This window comes from Nannobrachium achirus (genome assembly GCF_963921795.1).
Source record: "Nannobrachium achirus genome assembly, contig: SCAFFOLD_392, whole genome shotgun sequence".
NCBI classification, from domain to species: Eukaryota; Metazoa; Chordata; class Actinopteri; order Myctophiformes; family Myctophidae; genus Nannobrachium; species Nannobrachium achirus.
Genome location: NW_027664746.1, coordinates 19119 through 41140, shown reverse-complemented (window position 1 = coordinate 41140; position 22022 = coordinate 19119). Strand labels below are relative to the sequence as shown.

At 41.6% G+C, this 22022-nt stretch overlaps 1 protein-coding gene across 1 annotated transcript in view; it reads right to left on the bottom strand.

The window, feature by feature from the left end:
- Positions 1 to 20312, bottom strand: part of LOC308280820 (NACHT, LRR and PYD domains-containing protein 12-like) — a gene marked incomplete at both ends in the record, with an annotated part of 31317 nt that extends 11005 nt beyond the window's left edge. Inside the window, 10 exons of the mRNA XM_080755136.1 lie at positions 2844 to 3017; positions 4176 to 6003; positions 8103 to 8140; positions 12102 to 12301; positions 14093 to 14167; positions 17341 to 17424; positions 18506 to 18580; positions 18971 to 19042; positions 19368 to 19619; positions 20274 to 20312. Of these exons, the coding sequence (XP_080611262.1) occupies positions 2844 to 3017; positions 4176 to 6003; positions 8103 to 8140; positions 12102 to 12301; positions 14093 to 14167; positions 17341 to 17424; positions 18506 to 18580; positions 18971 to 19042; positions 19368 to 19619; positions 20274 to 20312 (2837 nt within the window). The remainder of the gene's footprint in view (positions 1 to 2843; positions 3018 to 4175; positions 6004 to 8102; positions 8141 to 12101; positions 12302 to 14092; positions 14168 to 17340; positions 17425 to 18505; positions 18581 to 18970; positions 19043 to 19367; positions 19620 to 20273) is intronic.
- Between the last annotated feature and the right edge of the window lie 1710 nt (positions 20313 to 22022).

The following is a 22022-nucleotide window of genomic DNA, read 5'->3' as shown; positions in this document are numbered from 1 at the left end:
ACACACACACACACACACACAGAAAGTATTTATATTAAATCAATATTTTTATATTAAAATGCCATAATTCAATTTATTTTTAATATGTATTTTATTCTATAATAAATAACATTAAAATATTTGTATTTGATGTATAAAAATATGCGTCATTTGACATTCTGTAATCTATGTTTAGAGATAGGGCTTCAGGGTTCACAGTTATTTTATTTTAAAGGTATTATGACATTCTGTTTTTACCAATCATAAAAGTCATTGTCCTGGTCCTAAAACATGTTTAAAAAGGTTTAAACTTGAAAATCCACTCCATGGAGTTTCTTCTCTCTCTGTTATGGGGCATTTGTTAGCTGCCATGAAAAATCTGCAGAACAACCACCAGGGGGGGTTGTTGAGGCCGCTCTCTTGTCTCTTGTCTCATGCTGCAGTAACTAAGTACATGTACTTGAGTACAATTTTGAGGTATTTGTACTTGAGTATTTCCAGTTTTCAATACTTTTACTTCTACTCCACTACATCTCAGAGGCAAATGTACTTTTTTCTCTCCACAATCATTTAGAGAAACTATAGTTACTGGTTACTTTGTAGATTTTGATTATTATTACAAATCAATCACTTCAGCCCTTAATCACTTAGGCCAACGGTTCTCAAACCCAAAGCGCGCACGCGCACGCACGCGCGCACACACACACACACACACACACACACACACACACACACACACACACACACACACACACACACACACACACACACACACACACACACACACAGGCCCATCTCCTCCACACACTGACGAGTTCTATTGCTCGCTCACAGTTTGTTTCGCACAAGACAGTCTGTCACACGCTCAAGCAGTCAAGCTGCATGATGATCAGCCTTTCATGAACGTTTTACTTGGGAATTATCTTCAATATACGAGGTGTGGGTGTTACCCCGCGAGAGGGGACGGGATCCTTGTGCTTACATCTGGACCCTCGCCTCGCGGAGTTAACTTTAGACGGCGACAATTTACCATTCCAACAGCGCCGTGATGCAGTGACCCCGTGTGTGTGTGTGTGTGGGTGGGTGGGGGGAGGACAGAATGCAGTTTCAATTAACTGAATGAACTGTCAGAGACTCATAATACAGAAACCGGCACAAACCCACAGATAACAAGAAAACCACTGCAAGTTAAAAGTTGGTGTTTTTCTGGTGTAATTGAGGTCAGGAAAAAAAAACATTAAAAAATGTAAAATGATTTTTGGATGTCATGTCCACTTTAAGACAAAAACAAGATACCACAATTACAATACAATATGTGTAAATAAATACATACAAAATAAACAAAACCAACTGGATCCTCCATTAGTTTCTGTATGGTATATTTCTGTAAACACAAAGCCAGCAATGTCCTGTATCTAAATGTAAGGGGTTGTTTTTTTTTTTTTAAACAAACCAAACCTGTTGGAAACATAATAGGTTGGAAATCATGCACAACAAGTTGAGTTGAAACGAAAGAGTAATTCTGCGCCCGACCACCCTCTCCCTCGTGGCGAAAAAAGAGAAGACCTTCTGGGGACTCAGATTAACTTTGTAATACTAGGTGCACCTCTCCTGTATCTTAGCCAGCTAATGAATACTACCACATCCACAAAAACATTAGGTTGTCATAAAATCGTTATTGGTCTCAGGAAAACCTGTATATTAAATTAAATCTCGATTGTGGTCCCACTCAGCCTTGATAACAAGTAGCCATGACACAACTATAATGCATGATTAAACTGTTTTTCAAAAAGTAAAGCTGCAATTCAACATTTCCAAACAGCCTGAATCATAGCCACGTTACTACGGTTTGTAATAAACCAAACCGTAAGTAAATCCGTCAAGATTTCAGCGAACTAAGAGTATTTTTGTTGTGTTGATCATCCTCTACAATAGAGCATAACCCCGATCCAAGATGGCCGCTGGTTAGCAACGCTGCCGACTCCGCCTTGAACCATCTAGCCTTTCTAATAATATATCTATTGAAACAATGACCAAATTTGGAAATGAGCATGGTGACATTCACCATGGTAACAGCCGCTTACTGAAACAATGCCCACATTTGGAGATGAGCATGCTGACATCACTGATATACAGTAAACAGTGTTGCCACCATGGTAACAACCAAGGTGGTTCTGAAACAATGCCTACATCACAGACAGGTATTGCACAACTGGACGTCAATGGTGACTGTTTTGCCCAATGGGCACCGGTCTGGGCTCTCCAACCTTACTTGTGAGACTCCTACATTCAATTCCTCATATACTGTGTATACCCCCGGGCACAGGACAAGTATAAATAATTCCTGGATAGAGTACAGGTACTTGCTTACAAGCATCTATTAAAGTTGCGCTTAGGCAAATTGCGCCCTGGGTAAGCTTCTTCTGAGCGCCCCCCACACACAAACACATCTTTTTCCCCCTTCATAATCATAAAACAAACAAGCATGCGTTTCTTACCTTCTTCCCTCTAAACTGCAGCACTGACAGTGTTTATTTGTTAGCATTTTGCAGTGTGAGACTGACTACTTGCACACGCACGCACACACAAGCGCACGCACGCGCACGCGCACACACACACACACACACACACACACACACACACACACACACACACACACACACACACACACACACACACACACACACACACACACACACACACACACAACAACACACTCTCAGTCCCCCAGTGGCCTAGCGCCCTGGCAACTGCCCATATTGCCCAATGCATTCACCAGCACTGCTTAAAGGAGCTGGTCTTGTTCAACTGTCAAGGTTTTGGACCCACGAGTTGGAAAAATAATAATTTGTCAATCTTCTGACCTGAGAATCTGCAGACAGCAGTGTGGACTCTTCAGTGCAGCACAGAGGAACTCCAGTGCGGTAACCCCCAAGACGTTTTCGCTCAGATCCAATTCTCTTAAATGGGACGGATTAGAGCTGAGAGCTGAAGCCACAACCTCAATGTGTTCCTCTTTGAGGTCACAGCCAACAAGTCTGTAATTACAGATTAAATGTACATGATTAAAACATATTTAATTGAAATGTGCTCATAACTTTCCACTGTCCTCATTTGATTTGAATACAAACATTAAATAATGAAAACAAGCTGTTGCTGTTGCTCCTCTCTATATGACAGAGAAGAAATACAGTAGATAGATAGATGAATGGCCTGTACGGCCGCATGCCATTTGTTTACATAATTGGTTCAATTAACAAAGTTCTCTGTGGACTCTAACCCGACAATAATATGTTAAATGTAACAATGTTAACATTTGGTCCTTGATTGAAACGTATTAAGCAAACCTTAGGTGTGAAAGGCACCTTAAAGATAACTTATTTCTGATTCCTCAGACATTAACAGAATGTCAGTAAGAACAGAGAACAGAGAAGTGGAACCCAGATGGTAAGGTATCACTGGAACAAAGTCAAAGTAGCTAATGAGGACACTTGTAAAAGGTAGAGAGGACTTGACTTCTTGTTCTTTTTTCTTACAGATGATTTTCATCATGATCACATGACACATGCATCAATATGATAACCTGACTGCGCCAGATGATAGTAGCAGTGCGTCCGCTCTGCCTACTAGCATCTGGTACTGCTCCGGCAGACTCGATGTCGAAAAAAAATCATTTTTTTGAATTGTTAAGCAGGTGATTGGATGGGGCCGTCTGTCTATCACAGTCTGGGAGTGCCAACTCCAACCACTCATATTGGCTTGTCTGCATGACGTTACACCCAGAATCCGCCTCCTGGGTTTCCACGTGGTCTGCAATCAGACTCTATTGGCTCAGAGCCGCTCAGAGCCCGCCCGTAGCTGCCGCTGATTGGTCCGGCCCAGGGCTTTACGAGTGTTATCAACTCTCTGCCGAGAGAACTCAGACGGTAAAGTAGGGCGCTACGCACTACTGCCACCATCTGACGGAAGTCAGGCTATCAATATGAGTCTTCTTCAGGAAAATATAAACAATAGGATACCATCACTACTGTTTGACTGTTTGAACCATCCATATATCTCTCTCCCCACCCTCTCTCTCTCTTGCGCGCACACTCTAAGTTAGCGTGTGTGCATATGTGTGTTTCTTTTTTATGGATGAATGAATGGAAGGAGTATATGACTGAATGGTGATCTAACATTTTGAAATAACTGCTAACCTGGCTGTTGTGTAGTTCCTCACAGCTGGGAGCAGTCTCTGTTTCCCCCTCCGGTCCGTGTTGTATGTGCGCAGGTCGAACACCTCCAGAACCTTTTCTGACATCTGCAGCATGGAGGCCAGAGCTGAACACTGGGGCACAGAGAGTTCCACCCCTGATCTGCTCTCTGACTCCAGGTACTGTTGGATCCCCTGACTTACTGAGGGATCCTTCATCTCCATCAGACAGTAGAAGATGTTGATGCATCTGTCAGGAGAGGCATGGAGATCATTCTTTTCCTTCAGGTTGTCGATGACTTTCTGGATCTCCCCTGGACTGTTGTCTGTCTGACCCAGAAGGCCCCCTAACAGACGCTGGTTGGACTCCAGTGAGAGACCATGAAGGAAGCGGGTAAAGAGGTCAAGGTGGCCACTCTCACTCTGCAGGTTTTTATTCATAGCAGCCGAAAGGAAGTCAGACAAGGAACTGTCACTGCTGTCAATGCTGCTGCCCATGAATGTCTTCAGGACCTCCATGTTCCTTTTTGTGAAACAATGGAACAGGAAGACTGCAGCCATAAACTCCTGGATGCTCAGATGAACAAAGCAGTAGACCGTTTGCAGGAAGAACACATCGTCTTTTCTGAAGAACGTTGTGCAGAAGCCTGAGTACAGTGAGATGTCATTCACATCCAGACCACACTCTTCCAGGTCTTTCTGGTAGAACATGATGTTTCCTTTGTCGAGTTGGCTTAACGCCAGTCTGCCCAGCTTCAGAAGAAGTTCTCCTGCATCCTTCATGATCTTCTCTTTGACTGCCCGGTCTACTGCAGGATTCTTCATCTTCTCCCGCTGGGTCTCTCCCATCACGAAGTAGCAGTATAACTCAACCAGGGTTTTGGGCAGCTCGCCTCTCATCCCCATGTTCTTCACAACAGTTGCAAGGATCCAACAGAAGACAGGGATTTCACACATGGTGTGGAGGATGCTTGTTTCCTTGACGTGGGAGTAGATTGAGCTGGCCTGGTTCTCATCCTTGAACGTCTTCATGAAGAACTCCTTCTTCTGGTCATCTCTGATGAACCCTCGCACTTCTGTCAACCCGTTGACATACTCTGTGATCTGGTGGGCTGCTGCAGGTCGTGAGGTTATCCAGAGCTGAGCAGAGGGGAGCAGCTCCCCCTTGATGAGGTTTACAATGAGAATTTCCACTGGGTATGATTGGGAAATGTGCATTTCGCCGAAATCTTCAATGAAATTGAGACACATATAATTCTCATCATAACCGTCCATAACAAACATAACCTTGAAGGGGCTGTCGTTGTAATCTTCTGAATTCTGCAATTCGTTCAAGATGTAATTGAGAACGTCTTCCTCGATAAATCTTGTTTCCTTGATGCATTTGCGAATTAGCTGAGCCAAACTAAAGCTTTGCCCCTTGAGCAGATTTAACTGGCGGAACTTGAACGGGAACACAAGGTGTGGATCTTGGGGAAAGCATTTCTTGGCCCAGTCAAAGAGAAATTTGTGTAACAGGAAGGTTTTTCCAATTCCTGCGCAGCCAACGGTCAGTACCGTTCTTCTGTTTCTTCCAGAAGGGTCTTTAAAGATTTCACCAATTTTGATTTCTTTTTCCTCTCCTGCCGTATTCATCTCCAGCTGCCTGACCTCATGATTGCTGTGGATGTCTGTGACATTGATGCCTGCATTGTAGAGCGCGATGAAGATATCTTTAAACATGACCTCAGGGTCTGTGCCCAATGTTACACCTAGATATGTCTTGTCCATCTTGCGTTGAAGCTGGTGTTCATAGTAAGTAATGAGACGCCCTGATGGTTTCACCAACAGACCTGTAGTGAACAAAACAATTCCATGTTTAACAGCCAGAGTTAATCTGTGTACAGTATATACAGTATATAGAAATAAAAAATAAACACATACAGTACACATAGCGTATATATATATATATATATATATATATATATATATATATATATATATATATATATATTATATATGAAAATCCCACTTAGCACAAACTTGATTTGGTCCATTATATCTCCCCTTTAATAATACCAATTTGTATTGTGTTTTGTATCATTTTTATTGTTGATTCGAGACCTTTACAACGAAGTACAGGTTGTAAGCATCGGGCATTCGAGGCATGAGCTACACAGCCAAACGTGTGAGTAGTGCCGACCAACATTTTGCCAAAATGGGTTACAATACTGTTCTGCTGGCATTTACTCTCATTTTGGGCTTCCCTGACACTGAGCTTAAAATGAACAAAGTGTAAAAATGGCCAATATGTGTTGTTTTCTTTACCTTATTACTGTGGGAGAGGGCAATCATTCAATGAACCAAGCAACAAAGAACAGTATTGCAGGCCTGCCAGGCCATTTAGATTTTTTTTGGAGGGACGCTACCCACACGTGGCTGTGGTGCTCATTCCATGAATGCCTGATGCTTACAAACTCTACCTCCTTGTAAAGGTGACGAATTAAAGATAAAAATGATATTTCTAATTCCATTCCTTGATGCTAGTTCCATTCCTTGATTCTGATTGGCTGGTTGCCATGGTATACCTGAGACTATAACCCACACCTTGAATCAGTTTATATCAAAGCCAGGTGCGTTATTTCTTTCCACTGTGCCGTGAGGCTGAACTAGAGAAGCGAGCGTTTGATTTCCTTTCAAATCCTGCCGTGCGGGTGCTTCTAAGCACCGCCCGCATGCATAGGACAGTGACTGAATGGCTCCGGGCGGGGCTTGTAAAGGCAACAAGCGCCCTCTATTCTCCAGGCACCACTCGGCTGTTTAGCTTAGGTTGCTATGCTAGCGTTTTTGATGTGATGTTCACCCACATAGCAGCTAAATCTGGATGAAAATAAACATGTGTATGGATCGAATATGGTTCTTAACTTCTTAACATGAGACTGATCTAACACTGGTCTAACACTGATCTAACACTGATCTAACACTGGTCGGAAACACTCGGCTAACGCCTCGTGTTTCCCAACACCTCTCAGCCGGTGTATACTCCCCCGGTAACCACTCGCATCTTGTGGCTTATTGCTTTAATAACATAATACAAAGTGGTATTATTAAAGGGGAGATATAATGGACCGAGGTCAAGTTTCCTTTCTTTTTGTGCTGAGTTTATATATAGCTTGCTAAATAGCGAAACCAAACATAAAATTACTTGTCTTTTCTGGATCTCTTCCCCACTAGTCCCTCCCTAACATTTTAGCCTAGTTGAATTTGTTGACGAAATTGTCATTATATTTAGTCTTAGTTTTAGTCATCATAGCTTTTTTATTATTATTATTTAGTCTGTCAGCGAAAAAAGGTAGTCAACGAACATTTTTAATCATAGTTTTAGTTGTCAAAACCAACATTAATTTCAATTAACAACAATAAATAGGTCACATAGTTTTCCAATATTAAAGGACAATAAGGGTTCATATTTTAGATTTAGAAAATACGGGGGTGGGGGCATGCGTGCAAATGGCTAAATATGTCTTTTGAGACACAATAAGCTGGTGATTTCTTTATTACTATTTACAGTAACACTACTAGCCTCCATAAGTCACATCTGCCCATGAAATATTGCGGTGCATCTTGGGAATGGGCTTATTGTGTCTAAAAATATATATTTAGCCACTTGTATGCAAGCCCCCACCCACTGAAATCAAAAACTTTAAAATGGCTAAAACGATAGAAAGCAGTAAATAATTTTTTTTAACACCAACACTTTTCTTTAATTACAATCTAAAATATGAACCCTTGTTGTAAAAAGTTGTCCTTTAATATCTGCGATGTATTAAGAGAAATGTGATATATTAAATCATGTGTGTCACACAGCGAGGAAGCTGGATGCCATAATGACAAACCCCCTCTACAAAGATATAGTGGGGCATCTGAGCAGGAGAGGAAACAGTAGATTCACCTCCCCACGTGGACTTGGCATGTCCTTTGTACAGGTTTCTATGAGGATTTACAACGAGACACACGTTGGTCACTCTGCCAAGTAAACTGTCATATGTACCAATAACTTAGATACTGTAGTTATTGTACTGATTGCACTGTGGACACTGTCACTTTTCTTTGCTGATTGTACTGGATCCTTCCATGGTTTGACACTGACACTTTGTTACAGGATAACCTGGTGTTATTACATTCCTTACTTTCTTTCTAACTTTGTAACTTTAACTGATGTGCTGCCTCTAGGAACTAGAGTCTAGGCAACAAAAAATCCTAAAATCGTATCATATTTATACAACTAAAACTAGTTGGCTGCTCGCGGGAGCAGCCAACTTCCAGGAGTGAACTTCCGTGAGGGGTGGCCCCAGCCACTTGCATTTCCTCTCACCCTGCATCCATAACCTCTTTGGCCTTCCTCCACCTACCCCCTCCACCCCTCATCTATCTGTCTATCTGTCTATCTCGTTATCTGTCTATCTGTCCCCCATCTCTCCTCTGCACATGACCAAACCATCTCAACCTCACCTCTATTGTTTTTTATAGTCGTTTTATGCATGATGCGCTCGTGCACACACACACGCACGTGCACGCATATCATTTAAAGCCATTCGACTTTAAATAGCACTCACGTGAGACAGCTGCCGTTTCTCCATTGGGTGGCTGAGCGTTCCTGTTCCTGAAAAGCAAATATTTTTTTTAACGTTAGTAACTACATGTATACTGTGTATACAGTAAATCTACCATCCTACACAAATCCTACTTTTCACTATAGGACCAAATATTGTCAGTAACTTCATTAACACATTCATCGATTATAACTAAGTGAAAATACATTTATTAGAGAAGAAGTTTTTCTTTAAGTTAGCACCACATTGTCAAACATAAAGTTAACTACAAAGGGAAACAATTCTAATTTATATTTGTAAGAATTATGAATATACATTAAAGTGTGAATCTCTTGGTTATAGAAAGTGGATATAAATGACATTGGCCGGGTTTCCCAAAGCGCAGTCGTACCGCGGTCCTAAGAGCCCTTCGTAGGACACCACGAAGGGCTCCTGTACGACGACAAAGCGGTTTCCAAAACACGTTGTAAGCGCTCGTCTCAAAACAGGCTACGCATTGCCTTAGGCTGGCCAGAGCCTTGTATTATAAAGTTCTGCCATGCAACTCTCCCACCGACTCTCCTTGAATGGCTCTGGGTCCCGGTCTATGGATTGATCCCCACAACCAGCTGCACTCGCAAATTAATTTCAGCTGTTGTGTGATTGTACTTGGCCCATCAAGAAGGAAGAAAACGATGCTGAAAATGAACACACTTTATTAAGCGCTGTTGGTAGTCTAACTGACCACACAAACTCCTTGTTTTAATTTTAGCCTTAAACTCTACTTGCAAGATGTAAGGGCTGCACAAAATACTTGTTTTAATGTTAAACTATGACTTAAATGTTCGTCTAAATCTTCTTAAATATTTATATAAGCTACCATGAGTATATTATAGACTATATTAGAGAGGTCCTTGATATGTGGCGATACACTTAAACGGAAGTCGAACCCGAGGCTTTGACTCATCAGTCTATCATACATTCTGGCATGCCAACAGGGCTGGCAACGTGCATGGCCGACATTGTGCTGCCTGTCTTCGCTGTAATAACTATGGGGGCTACAAGTAGTCAGGAACCAAATGAACCCTCATCATGGGTGTAAATCAGAGAGTGTACAATTAAATGGTCCCATTTGTACATGCATGCACGTAGGGGTGGGCGATACTGGAAAAAAGCATTATCACGATATGCTTCATGCAGTATCACGATACACGATATTATCACAATACTGTTTTAAGCGAGTTTTTAGGTTTATTATGATTATTAGACCCACAAAGATATTCTATAGATAATCTATACATTTTTATGCTGCAGATAGAAAGATAGATAGCCTAATCTATGATTTTTTTAATGATAACATTCAGATTTTTGATTAAACAATTATCATTTTTTACCTCAAAATATTTACTAGTTGGTGTGATGATGGTTCAGGTCATTCAAATGGGTCCCAGAAATGTTTTATGGGTTCCCTTAAAATGTTTTTTGAGTGTTGTGAGCTTGTAGATCGGCTATATTCAAAACAATTTGGCGGGACCTCTCTGGGGGTCTCGACCCACAGGTTGACAACAACCCATGCCTTACCATTGAAACTTTAGGGAAAACAAATTACCTTATGACCAACCAAAGTCAGGAGGTTTGTTATGATACAAGCTTTCTTTTTAGAGAATTACTCACTCATTATCATCCTAGCTTTTCGCTTTTCTACTAACAATAATGGCATGGTTTTTATAACTAAGCCAATTATGTAATAGACGCAAAATAGACGCGACGATTTCACCGCGATTCGCGACGACACACGCATGCATCAATGGTGAAAACATAAGCACTTTACAAATAGCGGCAAATAGCTACTTGTTTGTAGTTAATAAAAACAGAAGCATGGATTTACAAGGTGATCTAAATCATCTCATCGATACTGCCAGAACACACAGCTATGGAGAGGAGACTCCAGCACAGCTCAGCTTTGATGGCTGATAGCGATAGCAGGACGGATAAGTAGTTTGCGTCCTGTTAGTTTAATGCATCCATTATGAAAAATATGCTTCAAAGAATGCAGGCCAAGCTGCATCACTGCTTTACGTCCCGTGAAAGTGAAACTAAATCGTGGACCACTGTGCCGTGCTCCTGCACAACTCAGTCAGTGCTGTAGACACTGTAGCCTGTCTGCGTGCTGCCCGGGGGAGGGGCTGTGAAAGCAGGGGACAGATCCTCACGCTATATGACACGTTGAGCCGCGACACGTTATAGCTTGTAGATCTGTTCTTTTTGGCGAATTACACCACCGTACTATAGAAGTATAAATTAAGCACTAGAGCTGCGACTCATAGAACGTGCACTCGCTGTATGGTGTATCCAGAGCCTTGAGACTGTTTGTATCACGAGAGAAACGATACTCTGAAAAAGCATATCGTGGCAAAGCTGTATCGCCGATACGATAATTATCGCCATATCGCCCACCCCTACATGCACGTAGGTTACATACCCATGATGAGGGTTCATTTGGTTCCTATAACTTCCTAAGTAAATACAACAACCCTGCCAACACAGTTCAGTGCTAGATTGGCAGATTGTGTGTTGGACTGACAAGAGTTCTATCCCTGTTTCCGTGCATCATTATATACGGTACAATTTAGCTGGCGTCCCCGGACCCCACTTTGAGAACGAATGGAGAGCTCTTCTTTTTTATGTAAGTGTCTTGTGTTGTGGTTTGCTCTCTCAAGCAACCCGACAGACGCATAACATAAAAAATACATCGTTCATCTTTATTTATTTATTGATTTCCTCATTATATTGTTTATTTTTTATAGTGTTTTATAGCGGTGTGTAGCCTAGGCTTTAGCTACTCTGCCATCCACTTGACTTAGATCAATTTTTTATATACTTTTATAGTTATACTTTTAGTCAGCTTCGCTACGAAGGGTTTAAGGGCGCCCCAGGTCACCTTTAAAAAGCCCTCGTAAGACAGGCCTGCGTGACTGACAGGAGTTCTTCTACGATCCTCCTGGAGACCTTACGATGGATTTCCTGAAGTCATTCGTAAGGTGTGCTCACCCATTGTAGCAGCCCATTTTGGTTTCATTGTACACTCTCGACCGGTTTCTCGAAAGCCGCCGTAGCCTGCCCTGCGTAGGCTCTTGATTGACAGGAGCTTGCGCAGGCTACGAAGACGTTCTTCAAACAGTTTTGCTGCTATGGGTCTTATGACCATGCGTGAGCTAAGAAGGCTCTACGATCGCTTTGGGAAACCCGGCCAATAACACATGAAGGCTCATGGCCTGTACAAGGTACATTCTCTTGTAGCCTACTTATATAATGTCTTATGTCTGGCCTAAAGATGACTTTAAATCAGTGTTACTTACAGATCATCAAGAAGTGCCTTCTCATGTTCTTCTAGACCTTTGTAGAACGTTTCTTTGGCCCTGGCGGTGGTCAGGAGTGGATGGAGTGCTCTCATCATCTCCTGGGTGGTGGTCTTGGATCTCACATTACCGTAGCCCTCATTGGTGATGATTCTCTCATCACGGAGTAGATCAAGGATTGGACTGACCATGGTCACTCTCTGGATCAGGTGACGCCAGTGTTTATCCACAAAGTGTTTATCTGAAGATAGAGGATTTATGTATTATTATTATTTTATTAAAATGGCTTTATGGAGCCCTGCACTTTGTTCATGCAAATTGTGCAATCATTGGAAAAGCCAAATAATATTAAAACATATATCTATGGAAAGTGATCTTGTGAATGGAATGTTGGATCTGTTTCATTTTAACTCTGCACTAAATAACATCTAGGCTCATTACTTGTATTGGTCCAAAATGACTGTCCATGGTGTCTATTAGGCAGAAATGCCCCTGTTGTCCAGTTTCCCCAGCAGAACCCAGCAGCCTTCATATAGAGTGGAGACCATAAGCCTATCGCTTTTATACTATTTTGTTGCGGTCAAAAGTGAATGTGTAGTTGTCATTACAAACACATCCATGCCTTTGTTGTCCCACACGAGACGCCACAGTCTCACAAATCATGTTTTGGGGTGAGCATTCGGCACAACTGCCAATCAAAGGTAGTTAGCCTAGTAGTTAGCCTAGTTACCTTTATCACAGTGTGGAGCACTTAAAACAGACACGTAAAGAGCAGTTCATAGCACATCTACATAATGTCATCTCTACTGTAGACTACAGGTAAACAATGTGAACAGCTCATAGCACATCTATTCATAGTGTCAACTAGGGGTGCCACGGTTCGTTTAGCCCATGGTTCGGTTCGTACCTCGGTTTTGGGGTCACGGTTTCGGTATGGTTCGGTACGTGTTTTGCATAAAAAAAGTAAAAAAAGTTTGGCTTTCCAAAAATCTATTTTCATTTTGCGTCTAAGCAAATTGAATTATGACAGTGCCTCTTAGCCTTAACGTGTGTTTAAAAAATAATAATAATAATAATAATATAAAATTAAAATAAAAAGGGGGAAAAAAGATTTTCTTTTCTATTATCATTATCATCAATATTGGCCATCGTCTTCAGTTTCAAAGTGCTTTATTTATGAACAAATTGTTTTGCACACAACAAGAGATACTATAGTAGGCTACAAGCTTGAGCAAATAGCCTCTGTAAGTTTTCATTACTATATCCAAAATAGACGGGTGTGTTCACTGTGTTGCCAAATTTTGCGAGAGGAATAAGCAACCAGGTCTATGAAAACAAGGCTTAAATAAGTGAATATAGGCCACGTGAGGTCTTTAAACCTATATACGTCGGCTATTTGAAAGTGTCCGAGCCGATCTACAAGTTCACCACCACATCCACCATGATTTAGCCTACAAGCAACTTTACATACAAACAAGCTCAACGTGGCTTATAATAATCAGATATGGCAACACTCACCATGCAGTCAGTCAGTCACTGAGACTAGCGGGTGTCTGAGACTCTGGCTGGGGGCTACGCTACGCTTGGCTTTGTTGCTTGCTAACGCTGCCTGCTATGGCCAGTCTAAAAACAGTCTGTAATGATGTATGGGACTAACAACAACAAGCAGATTTCTCCTGGACTTGTTCTCCATGTTACAACAACTACAGTGCGTGCGCTCCGCACTGCACAGCTTAGCGACTAGCAATACTGGCTTCGTTTTGTTTTTCCATCTCTGTGAGGACTCTCAACTGCTCTGCTCTGCTGCGAGTGTGAATGTCGGCGTAGGTGGGGGGAGGGCTACGGTGATTGGACATTAGTGCGTGTTTACTCGCGGAGCGGGGTTTAGTGGAGATTGTCTTGTGGTTCATAAAGGCGTATTGAACCGTGCAGGGCGTACCGTACGGTTCGGTTTTATACTGTGAACCGTAGCACCCCTAGTGTCAACTCACCTGCAGTTTTAGAGGTTCCTGTACTTGTTGATGTTGGAGTTGATGGTGGGTCATCATCTGCAGCTGCAGGCTTGTCTGAGTTGGAAAAGAAAGCAGACTTAAATAAGAAACCTGGAGGCTGGTATTACCTGGCAGTAACTCTCCTGCTGCTCAAATGATTAGAAAGTCTCAGGACAAAATGTACTGGTGTTGTTCTAACAATTGGTATAGGTAGGTTATGTTACATAATTAAAATGTTTTGATGACCAGAGAGCTTTCAATCTAAATTATATAGTAACAATGAATATGTTTCTGGTTCAAATCTGCTTACGGGTTAGCAGATTATTACTACTTCTTCTTTTTTTCCTTTTTGTTTAACAGATCATATTTTTTTAATTATTGAAAAAAAAAATTGGAAAATGAAAATTATATATATATATATATATATATATCAGAGATTGCGCTAGGATTTTTAACTGCCGGTCACTGTGACCGGCATGATTGAAATTTACCGGACATCTGAAGAAAAAACCGGACATAATCATTTTAATGCAGAGTAGCATAGAGAGCGAGCGAGAGAGAGAGAGAGAGAGAGAGAGAGGCAGGCAGCCTGCGCAGAGGAGCAGACAGCGATAATAATAAATGACCATTGGTTTTTCAATCGGTCAGAATGTCCGAGAGGAATTTTATTTTCCGGTCTTGGCCATAAAAAATCGGTCAAAACCGGCAATTACCGGTCTAACGCAATCTGTGAAATATATATATATATATATATACTGTATATATTAGGGATGCGAATCTCGACCACTGAGGCGATACGATACGGACCTCGATACACAGCCAGCGATACGATATAATTGCGATACATCGAAATCCTGACGATACGATACATCACGATCCACCCCTGTTCCCGATATGATGCGATACGATTCACGATTCACCACGATTCAAGCCCAAATCCCAAAATTTACAAAACATAGCGACTAAAAATTTATGAAATTTAAATTCAAGGCAATTTATTGTTTCACTGTAGTACTAGGCTCTGTCTAACAACCCAACATATAGTATTCTGGGAGAACACAAAGCTGCTGGCTATTGTAGAAGTGTTTGATAACTAATCATATAGAAGGCCTATGTCATTATTAGTAGGCCTATATGTCTTCAACTGGGAGTCAGGGACCCCAATCCAGGGTTATTACAGGGGGCCTGCCAAATATTTGTGTGATACAGTATAGCCTACAGCGAGGGTCCCTGCTTGATCTCTGTCTGAGCTAAGGGGTCCTTGACCTGAAAAACAATAAAGTCCCTCCCTGGTTTGTATTTATATAATATAATATAATATAATATAATATAATATTATATTATATTTAATCCAGGATTATGCAATTTTTATAGCCAAAATGTTTTAAAACAGACCTACAAGCTCACAGCGCGTCGCATCCACGACGCATTGTGAGCTTGTAGGTCTGCTATTTTAGGTGCAACACCTTTGTACTGCGATGTATAAATTAGGCTTCTTTTCCAGAGCAGAACTAGCAGCAGAGAAAGTGAGAGAGTTGCTTGCATCAACAGGAAAGTTGTAGAACAGTGACAAATACTTTGTTTTAAACGCAAGCAGTAGTCCTACAACACCCAGCAACATTGTTGTTGTTGTGTGTGTGCAGTTAATATAGCGCAGAGAGAAGATGATCTCAATCAATTGTCCGTCGAAGATTCGCTAAGAAACGGCTGTTGATTACATATCACTCGATCAGCCTGTGCTACTCTGTGACAACAATCAGCGCAGCGGACTTGGATGTTATAAAGCTAAGTACTGTACTAATCTATCATCTTTTTAACCCGTGGGGCTGCTAGTTCGTCTGTGTTGATTCACTCGCATTTCGCTGTCTGTCTCCCTGGTTGCAAGCATGCAGAGTGCAGATGTCCGTCTGTCCGAGAGCAGCTCGCGTTAAAGACTGGCTTTTGGGGAGGGGGCTGAACCGAACGGCTGATGATGGTGCATTCATGGCGCCTCGGAAACACAGGATATAATGAAATACTATTATGGAAGAACCGATACAATCGCGGAATGTACCGATCCAGACACTCACGGCACGATCCATCACGATTTCGGCCGTCTATTGTACCGGTACACACTGAATGAACCGATTCGACCGTATTGCGGACGTTTGTATCGCGATTACGATCCGTACCGGTATATCTTCGCATCCCTAGTATATATGTGTGTGTGTGTGTGTGTGTGTGTGTGTGTGTGTGTGTGTGTGTGTGTGTGTGTGTGTGTGTGTGTGTGTGTGGCAGAGAGAGTCCCAGCCCTAGCCTGAAGCCTCAAAAAGTCTAGTATCTCCCTGTCCCTAGGGATATCCCTTTGGTGTAATGGTTAATATATTGGACACAATGGTGCCGTGACCCAGATAGGGTTTCCCCGTAGGAGGAGGTCTAAAGGGGGGTGAGTGTGGTGGAGAGAGTGGCAGCCCTAGCCTGAAGCCTCAAAAAGTCTAATATCTCCCTCGTTCCATAGGGATATCCCTTAGATATTGGACTTTCACGCAGGAGGCCCAGGTTCAAAGCCTGGGTGGGGAGGTTATTTATATATATATATATATATATATATATATATATATATATATATATATATATATTTTTTTTTTTTTTTTTTTTTTTTTTTTTAAGTAATTGTAAAAAAATGGCTTTCATGTATTAGGAGGACAGTATGAGTCACCAGCAGGACGTGCAGAGAATGTTAGAGAGGCAGGGGCTGAAATTTCTAAAAGGGCCTTTTGGTGAGCTTGGAGGGCTATTTTTGGTGCTTGATACCATGCTGAACTAAGCATAATCAAGTCAATACTGGAGATGGATTTCTACACAGAGAGGGCAACATAAGATGCTGTATTCAAGTTCAGGAGAGTTTTAACAAGGTAATTCTCTTGAATGCTGCTTTCAGGTATGGCATGGAAAGGGGGGCTTTTGCGTTTCTTTCACCATAGTGAAAACTGCATTCATGGTCTGGAGGGGGCACTTTTTACAATGGTGGTTTAAGTTACAATGAGTTTGTATAGGAAGGGGGCATGTCTGATTATCAAATATCTAAATACAAGCAACTTAAAAACTCTGGGGTGAAAAGCAAAAGCCTGAATGGACCATAAAATGACCCCAAACATTTTTTAAAGTGAAACTGGACCTCAGTTGGCTCTGTACTTGGACTGATGTTTTGTTTGGATAATATTCCCCCTAGATTAGATGTTGGGGTTCTATTTGTAGTGTCATCTCACCTTCATCTTTAGAGACACCTCTACTTGTTGAAGTTGAAGCTGAAGCTGGCATTGGTGGGTCAACTTCTGTAGTTTCAAGCTGGTCTGATGTTACAACTATTGGGTCAGAAAAGACATCAGAAACCTGCTATTACTTGTCAATAATTATCCTGACGTTAGATTACTTTTATTTGACCTTAGGCGATGAACTGTTATTGTAGCAAGGAAGATAACAAGACACTTAAATGAGTAAAAAAGTCTGAGACAAACTATAATAATATCTGGGTAGCAGGGAGTAGACCTGCAACTCTAAAAGGTATTCTGTCACCTCAGATGCACATACAATAATATATATTTTTATTTAGGCTATATGAAAAGCACTGTGCGTAAAATGAAACTGAATTACGTTCTTTTTTTGTTGATTAATTGAATTTAGGATCAGGAACGAGTATGTTAGAGGGACAGCGCATGGACAGCGCGTACCAGATCTTTTGGGGATAAAGCCAGAGGCCAGACTATGAAGGTGTTGACATGTACAAAGGAGGGAAAGTGAGTATATCGGTATGGCCATATCATCGGTAGATTCACTGTTAGAAAAATGGTGATCTGACTCCTACACTCACTATGTTAGTTGTAGGACTTTACAAATAATATACTTAAAAATAATGCACAGGCCTCCTACCCCCCCTTATGTCAATGTTATAACTTGATGATGTAGTAAGTAAGACATGTAATTATCGGAACCCCAAAAGAGTGAGAGAGAAAGAGGAACATTAAAACATGAAAGACACATACAGAGATCTCAATATACTGTATGGCTATATCAGTCGTATTGGTGGTGCAACATAGAGTGTGAGGGCCACGTGGAGGCTCGAACTCTAGATGTGAGGGCTGCTTAGCGACCTGAACTCTAGGTGTGAGGGCTGCTTAGCAACCTGAACTCTAGATGTGAGGGCTGCTCAGCGACCTGAACTCTAGATGTGAGGGCTGCTCAGCGACCTGAACTCTAGATGTGAGGGCTGCTCAGCGACCTGAACTCTAGATGTGAGGGCTGCTTATTGGCATGAACTCTAGATGTGAGGGACATGTAGCAACTTGAACTCTAATATTCCCCCCAGAATATAGATGTTGGGGTTCAAGTGATTAATCAGTTTATTCAAGTCATCTATTCATAGTGTCAGCTCACCTTCAGCTGTAGAGACGTCTCTACTTGTTGAAGTTGAAGGTGGCATTGGAGGGTCAGCTGTAGCTTCATGCTGCTCTGATGTTACACCTATTGTGTCAGAAAAGAGAACAGAAACCTGCTATTAGCTGGCAATAATTATCCTGACATTAGATTGCTTTTATTTGAGCTTTAGTGATTGAGACAAACTATAATATTGTCTGGGTAGCAGACAAAACAAAAATTGTCAAAGCCGTTGTCAATGTTTATAACTTGATGAGAAGTAGAGGAAGTAGAGTAGAGGAAATTAAAACATGAGACACATACAGAGATCTCAATACATTCAGTCAGATCTGTGGTGCAAAATAGGTGTGAGGGCCACTTAGCGGCCTGAACTCTACATGTGAGGGCCACATAGCAGCATATAGATGTTGGGGTTCAAGTGGTTAATCAGTTTATTGAAGACATCCATTGATAGTGTCAGCTCACCTTCAGAGACATCAGTTGTTGAAGTTGCAGCCTGCGTTGGTGGGTCAGTGTTTGTAGCTTCATGCTGGTCATCTATTGTGACAGAAAAGACAACACACTTGTATAAAAAACCTGCAATTACCTGAATTTTCCTGATATAAAATTAAATTGATGATGTTTTAGTAATTCACTGTTCTCTATAGACAGCCAGGTACTCAAATAAGTGCGTGCGTGCGTGCGTGCGTGCGTGCGTGCGTGCGTGCGTGCGTGCGTGCGGATGGATGGATGGATGGATGGATGGATGGATTTGAATGGATTGCACCTTTTTCTCATATCCAATTACACCATAGGAGTGTTTCAATATATTGTTAACTTGTCTCCACCAACCTTCGCATGTATAATGTGGAAACCTCTCCACTAGATCCTCCCTGTGGATGTTGTTCAGAATATCCACCACGATCTTCTGAGCTGCATCACAGGAGTAGCTGCGCACCATCAGATGAGCGATGGTCCTCCTGCCCTCCTTCTTCAGGGGTCTCTTTGGGATTGGTTCGAGGTCTTCAAGGACATCAGGTTGTCGCAAACGGAACTTGAACATCTCAAACTCAAAGTCCTCCAGCTTATCCAGAGTTTTCAAGATGTGTTCCTCAAGAGGCTCTATGGCTGAGACCTGTTACAATTTACAAACAGAAGATTTTAACATCTCAGCTTCATTATATTAAGGTGTCGGTTGTGAAGTTTTTTGTATTTACATTGCCACATGTAGGTCACTGAACGCAGTGGGCTTTATCCACAGAGAATGAAGAAACATGCTAATATCAAACATTAAAAACAGAGCATGATATCCACACTATGCGTGAAAACTATGGGTATGAATTATATCCAAAGAGCTCCTCAGCTCAAAAGGCGTTCTCTGTGGACAAGACCCCCTTTAGTATAAATACTGTTACTATATGAATGTAGAATTTTGCATTAGATGGGACATAACCAACAACTGAGGTGTGGCTGCATGTACAGTAGGCTAGAGTCCTATGAGCGTTTGTGTGTGCAAATGTAAATTAAAACAACATCCAACATAATATGTACAATAGAGCATCCTATCAAAGAGGTGGTGCCATAGTTTTGTACTTTTTCTGTTTTGTACATGTCTATATGGAGTACTCCATGAGATCGCCAGGTGTGGTTATAATATGCCTGTGCATTTTTTTTGTTTCCTCCTGAAAGCTTAAAGCCTCTGGTCTTCAGTTAGTTTGTTCGTACAGTTTAAATAAACTGATCTCTGGTCTTTGCCTCTGGGCATAGTTTGTTGTATAAATAAACTTACCATGTGATGTTTCCTCCCTGTGCGTAGTTGGTTCCCCATGTTTGTCTTCTTTGTCTGCTTCTTCTAGTAGCCCTGTTGATAAATGACAATAAGAACATTGATATTTACACTCTGTACTTTCTGCTATGGACAACCAGACCATCACACGCTTAGCACTTTCAATAAAGAATGTCTTCAAGAACAAAGTTCTCAAATTCTGCCCAAACCCGACCCTACCCAACCCGACATTGAGGGTAGGGTAGGGCCTAAAATGTATGCCAAAAATATAATTTTTACTCTGTGATAGAGTTCTCAAATTCTTCCCGAACCCGACTCTACCCGACCCAACGTTTTCGCGACGGTAGGGCCTAAAATATATGCTAATTAGTTGGGTTCAGGCCGGACCTTGGGCCGGGCCTCGAGCCGGCCCTGTTAGGGCCTTGATGTTCAGGCCTGTTGAGAACTCTATAACAAAATAATGACACTGATGATCGTCCACTGTATCGCTACAGGGGAAAAGATGCATTTTAGTTTTGTCCCCTCAGCCATTGCGGCATTCAACAAACACCTTCTATAAGATGGTTTTCTGTGTACAATGGGGACCCAATGTATGTAGTTAACTACGTGTAGCTGAGCGCTACACCTCTGACATCCCAGACCGCTTTGTGGTTTCACTGTGTGTCAGAAAGAACATTATTTCAAGCATGTGGGCCCTATTTTCATTGGTGCCCCATTGTATCTTTAATCATTTTTGCACTTTTTAGTTTTATTTTGAAAAAAACATTTTTAAATAGTTCAAATAGCCGATCTACAAGCTCAAACCTATCGATGTAGATACATTTTTAATCGTGCATAGTTAATGAGATACTTTTTTTTTGTGAATAAATATTTTATCTCAATTAGCTAAGATATTTGAAATGTAACCACTGTGGAAGTTTATAGTGGTCAATTAGCATAGATTATGCATAATTATCTAACAACTCAACACAAACACATGGTCATATTCTGCTCAATATTTAGTACCTGTACTTATTTTTAGACATATTTATTTCTGTAAAACTGATCACTAGAGGCAGTCAATATCACAATACAATGGTCTCAGTCCACGTAATAAGCTAATATGGCCATAAATAAAATACAAATCTGTGTATCATTTAATTGCGCCTTATAGACAATATTTTTGGAAACCAGGGGTCACTTCCAAACGTTTCTCAGTTCTCAGATTCATCTTGTAGAATCAATTTCTGCTTGGGACAGCTGACCCAGTGGATTTGAAATGCTGCAGGTCTATGATTTTGAGGTGTGCCATCAAACAGGCCATCTCCATGGCAACACAGTTACGTCTGATTCATACTCCAGAGAAGGTGAAGAGCAGTTCACCGGGGTGTAGTTTTCTAAAGTCAGAAAACTACAACATTACATCATTAGCCGCGGTGAAGAGCGACTCACCGCACACCCCGACACATCTTCCTGCTTTTACCTTCCGACATCACCCCATCACCCCATCACCTAAAAAGGTGAAGAGCTACTTACTTCACCCTAGTATTACCGATGGTAACCGTGACAACCCTGCTGTATGGATGTACCCCGGCCTTGACCGATGTGATGTGGTCCTCAACCAGTTTCACTATGGAAGATGGACAATGCCCTGAGGGTTCTACAGTTGCACCTTTCGATAAAGCAGGACTTGTCAAAGTGGGTGCTGTGGCACCCTAGGGTGTATGATGCAAGCCCAGGGGTGTCTCAGAATACTTTGATCATATTTAGAAT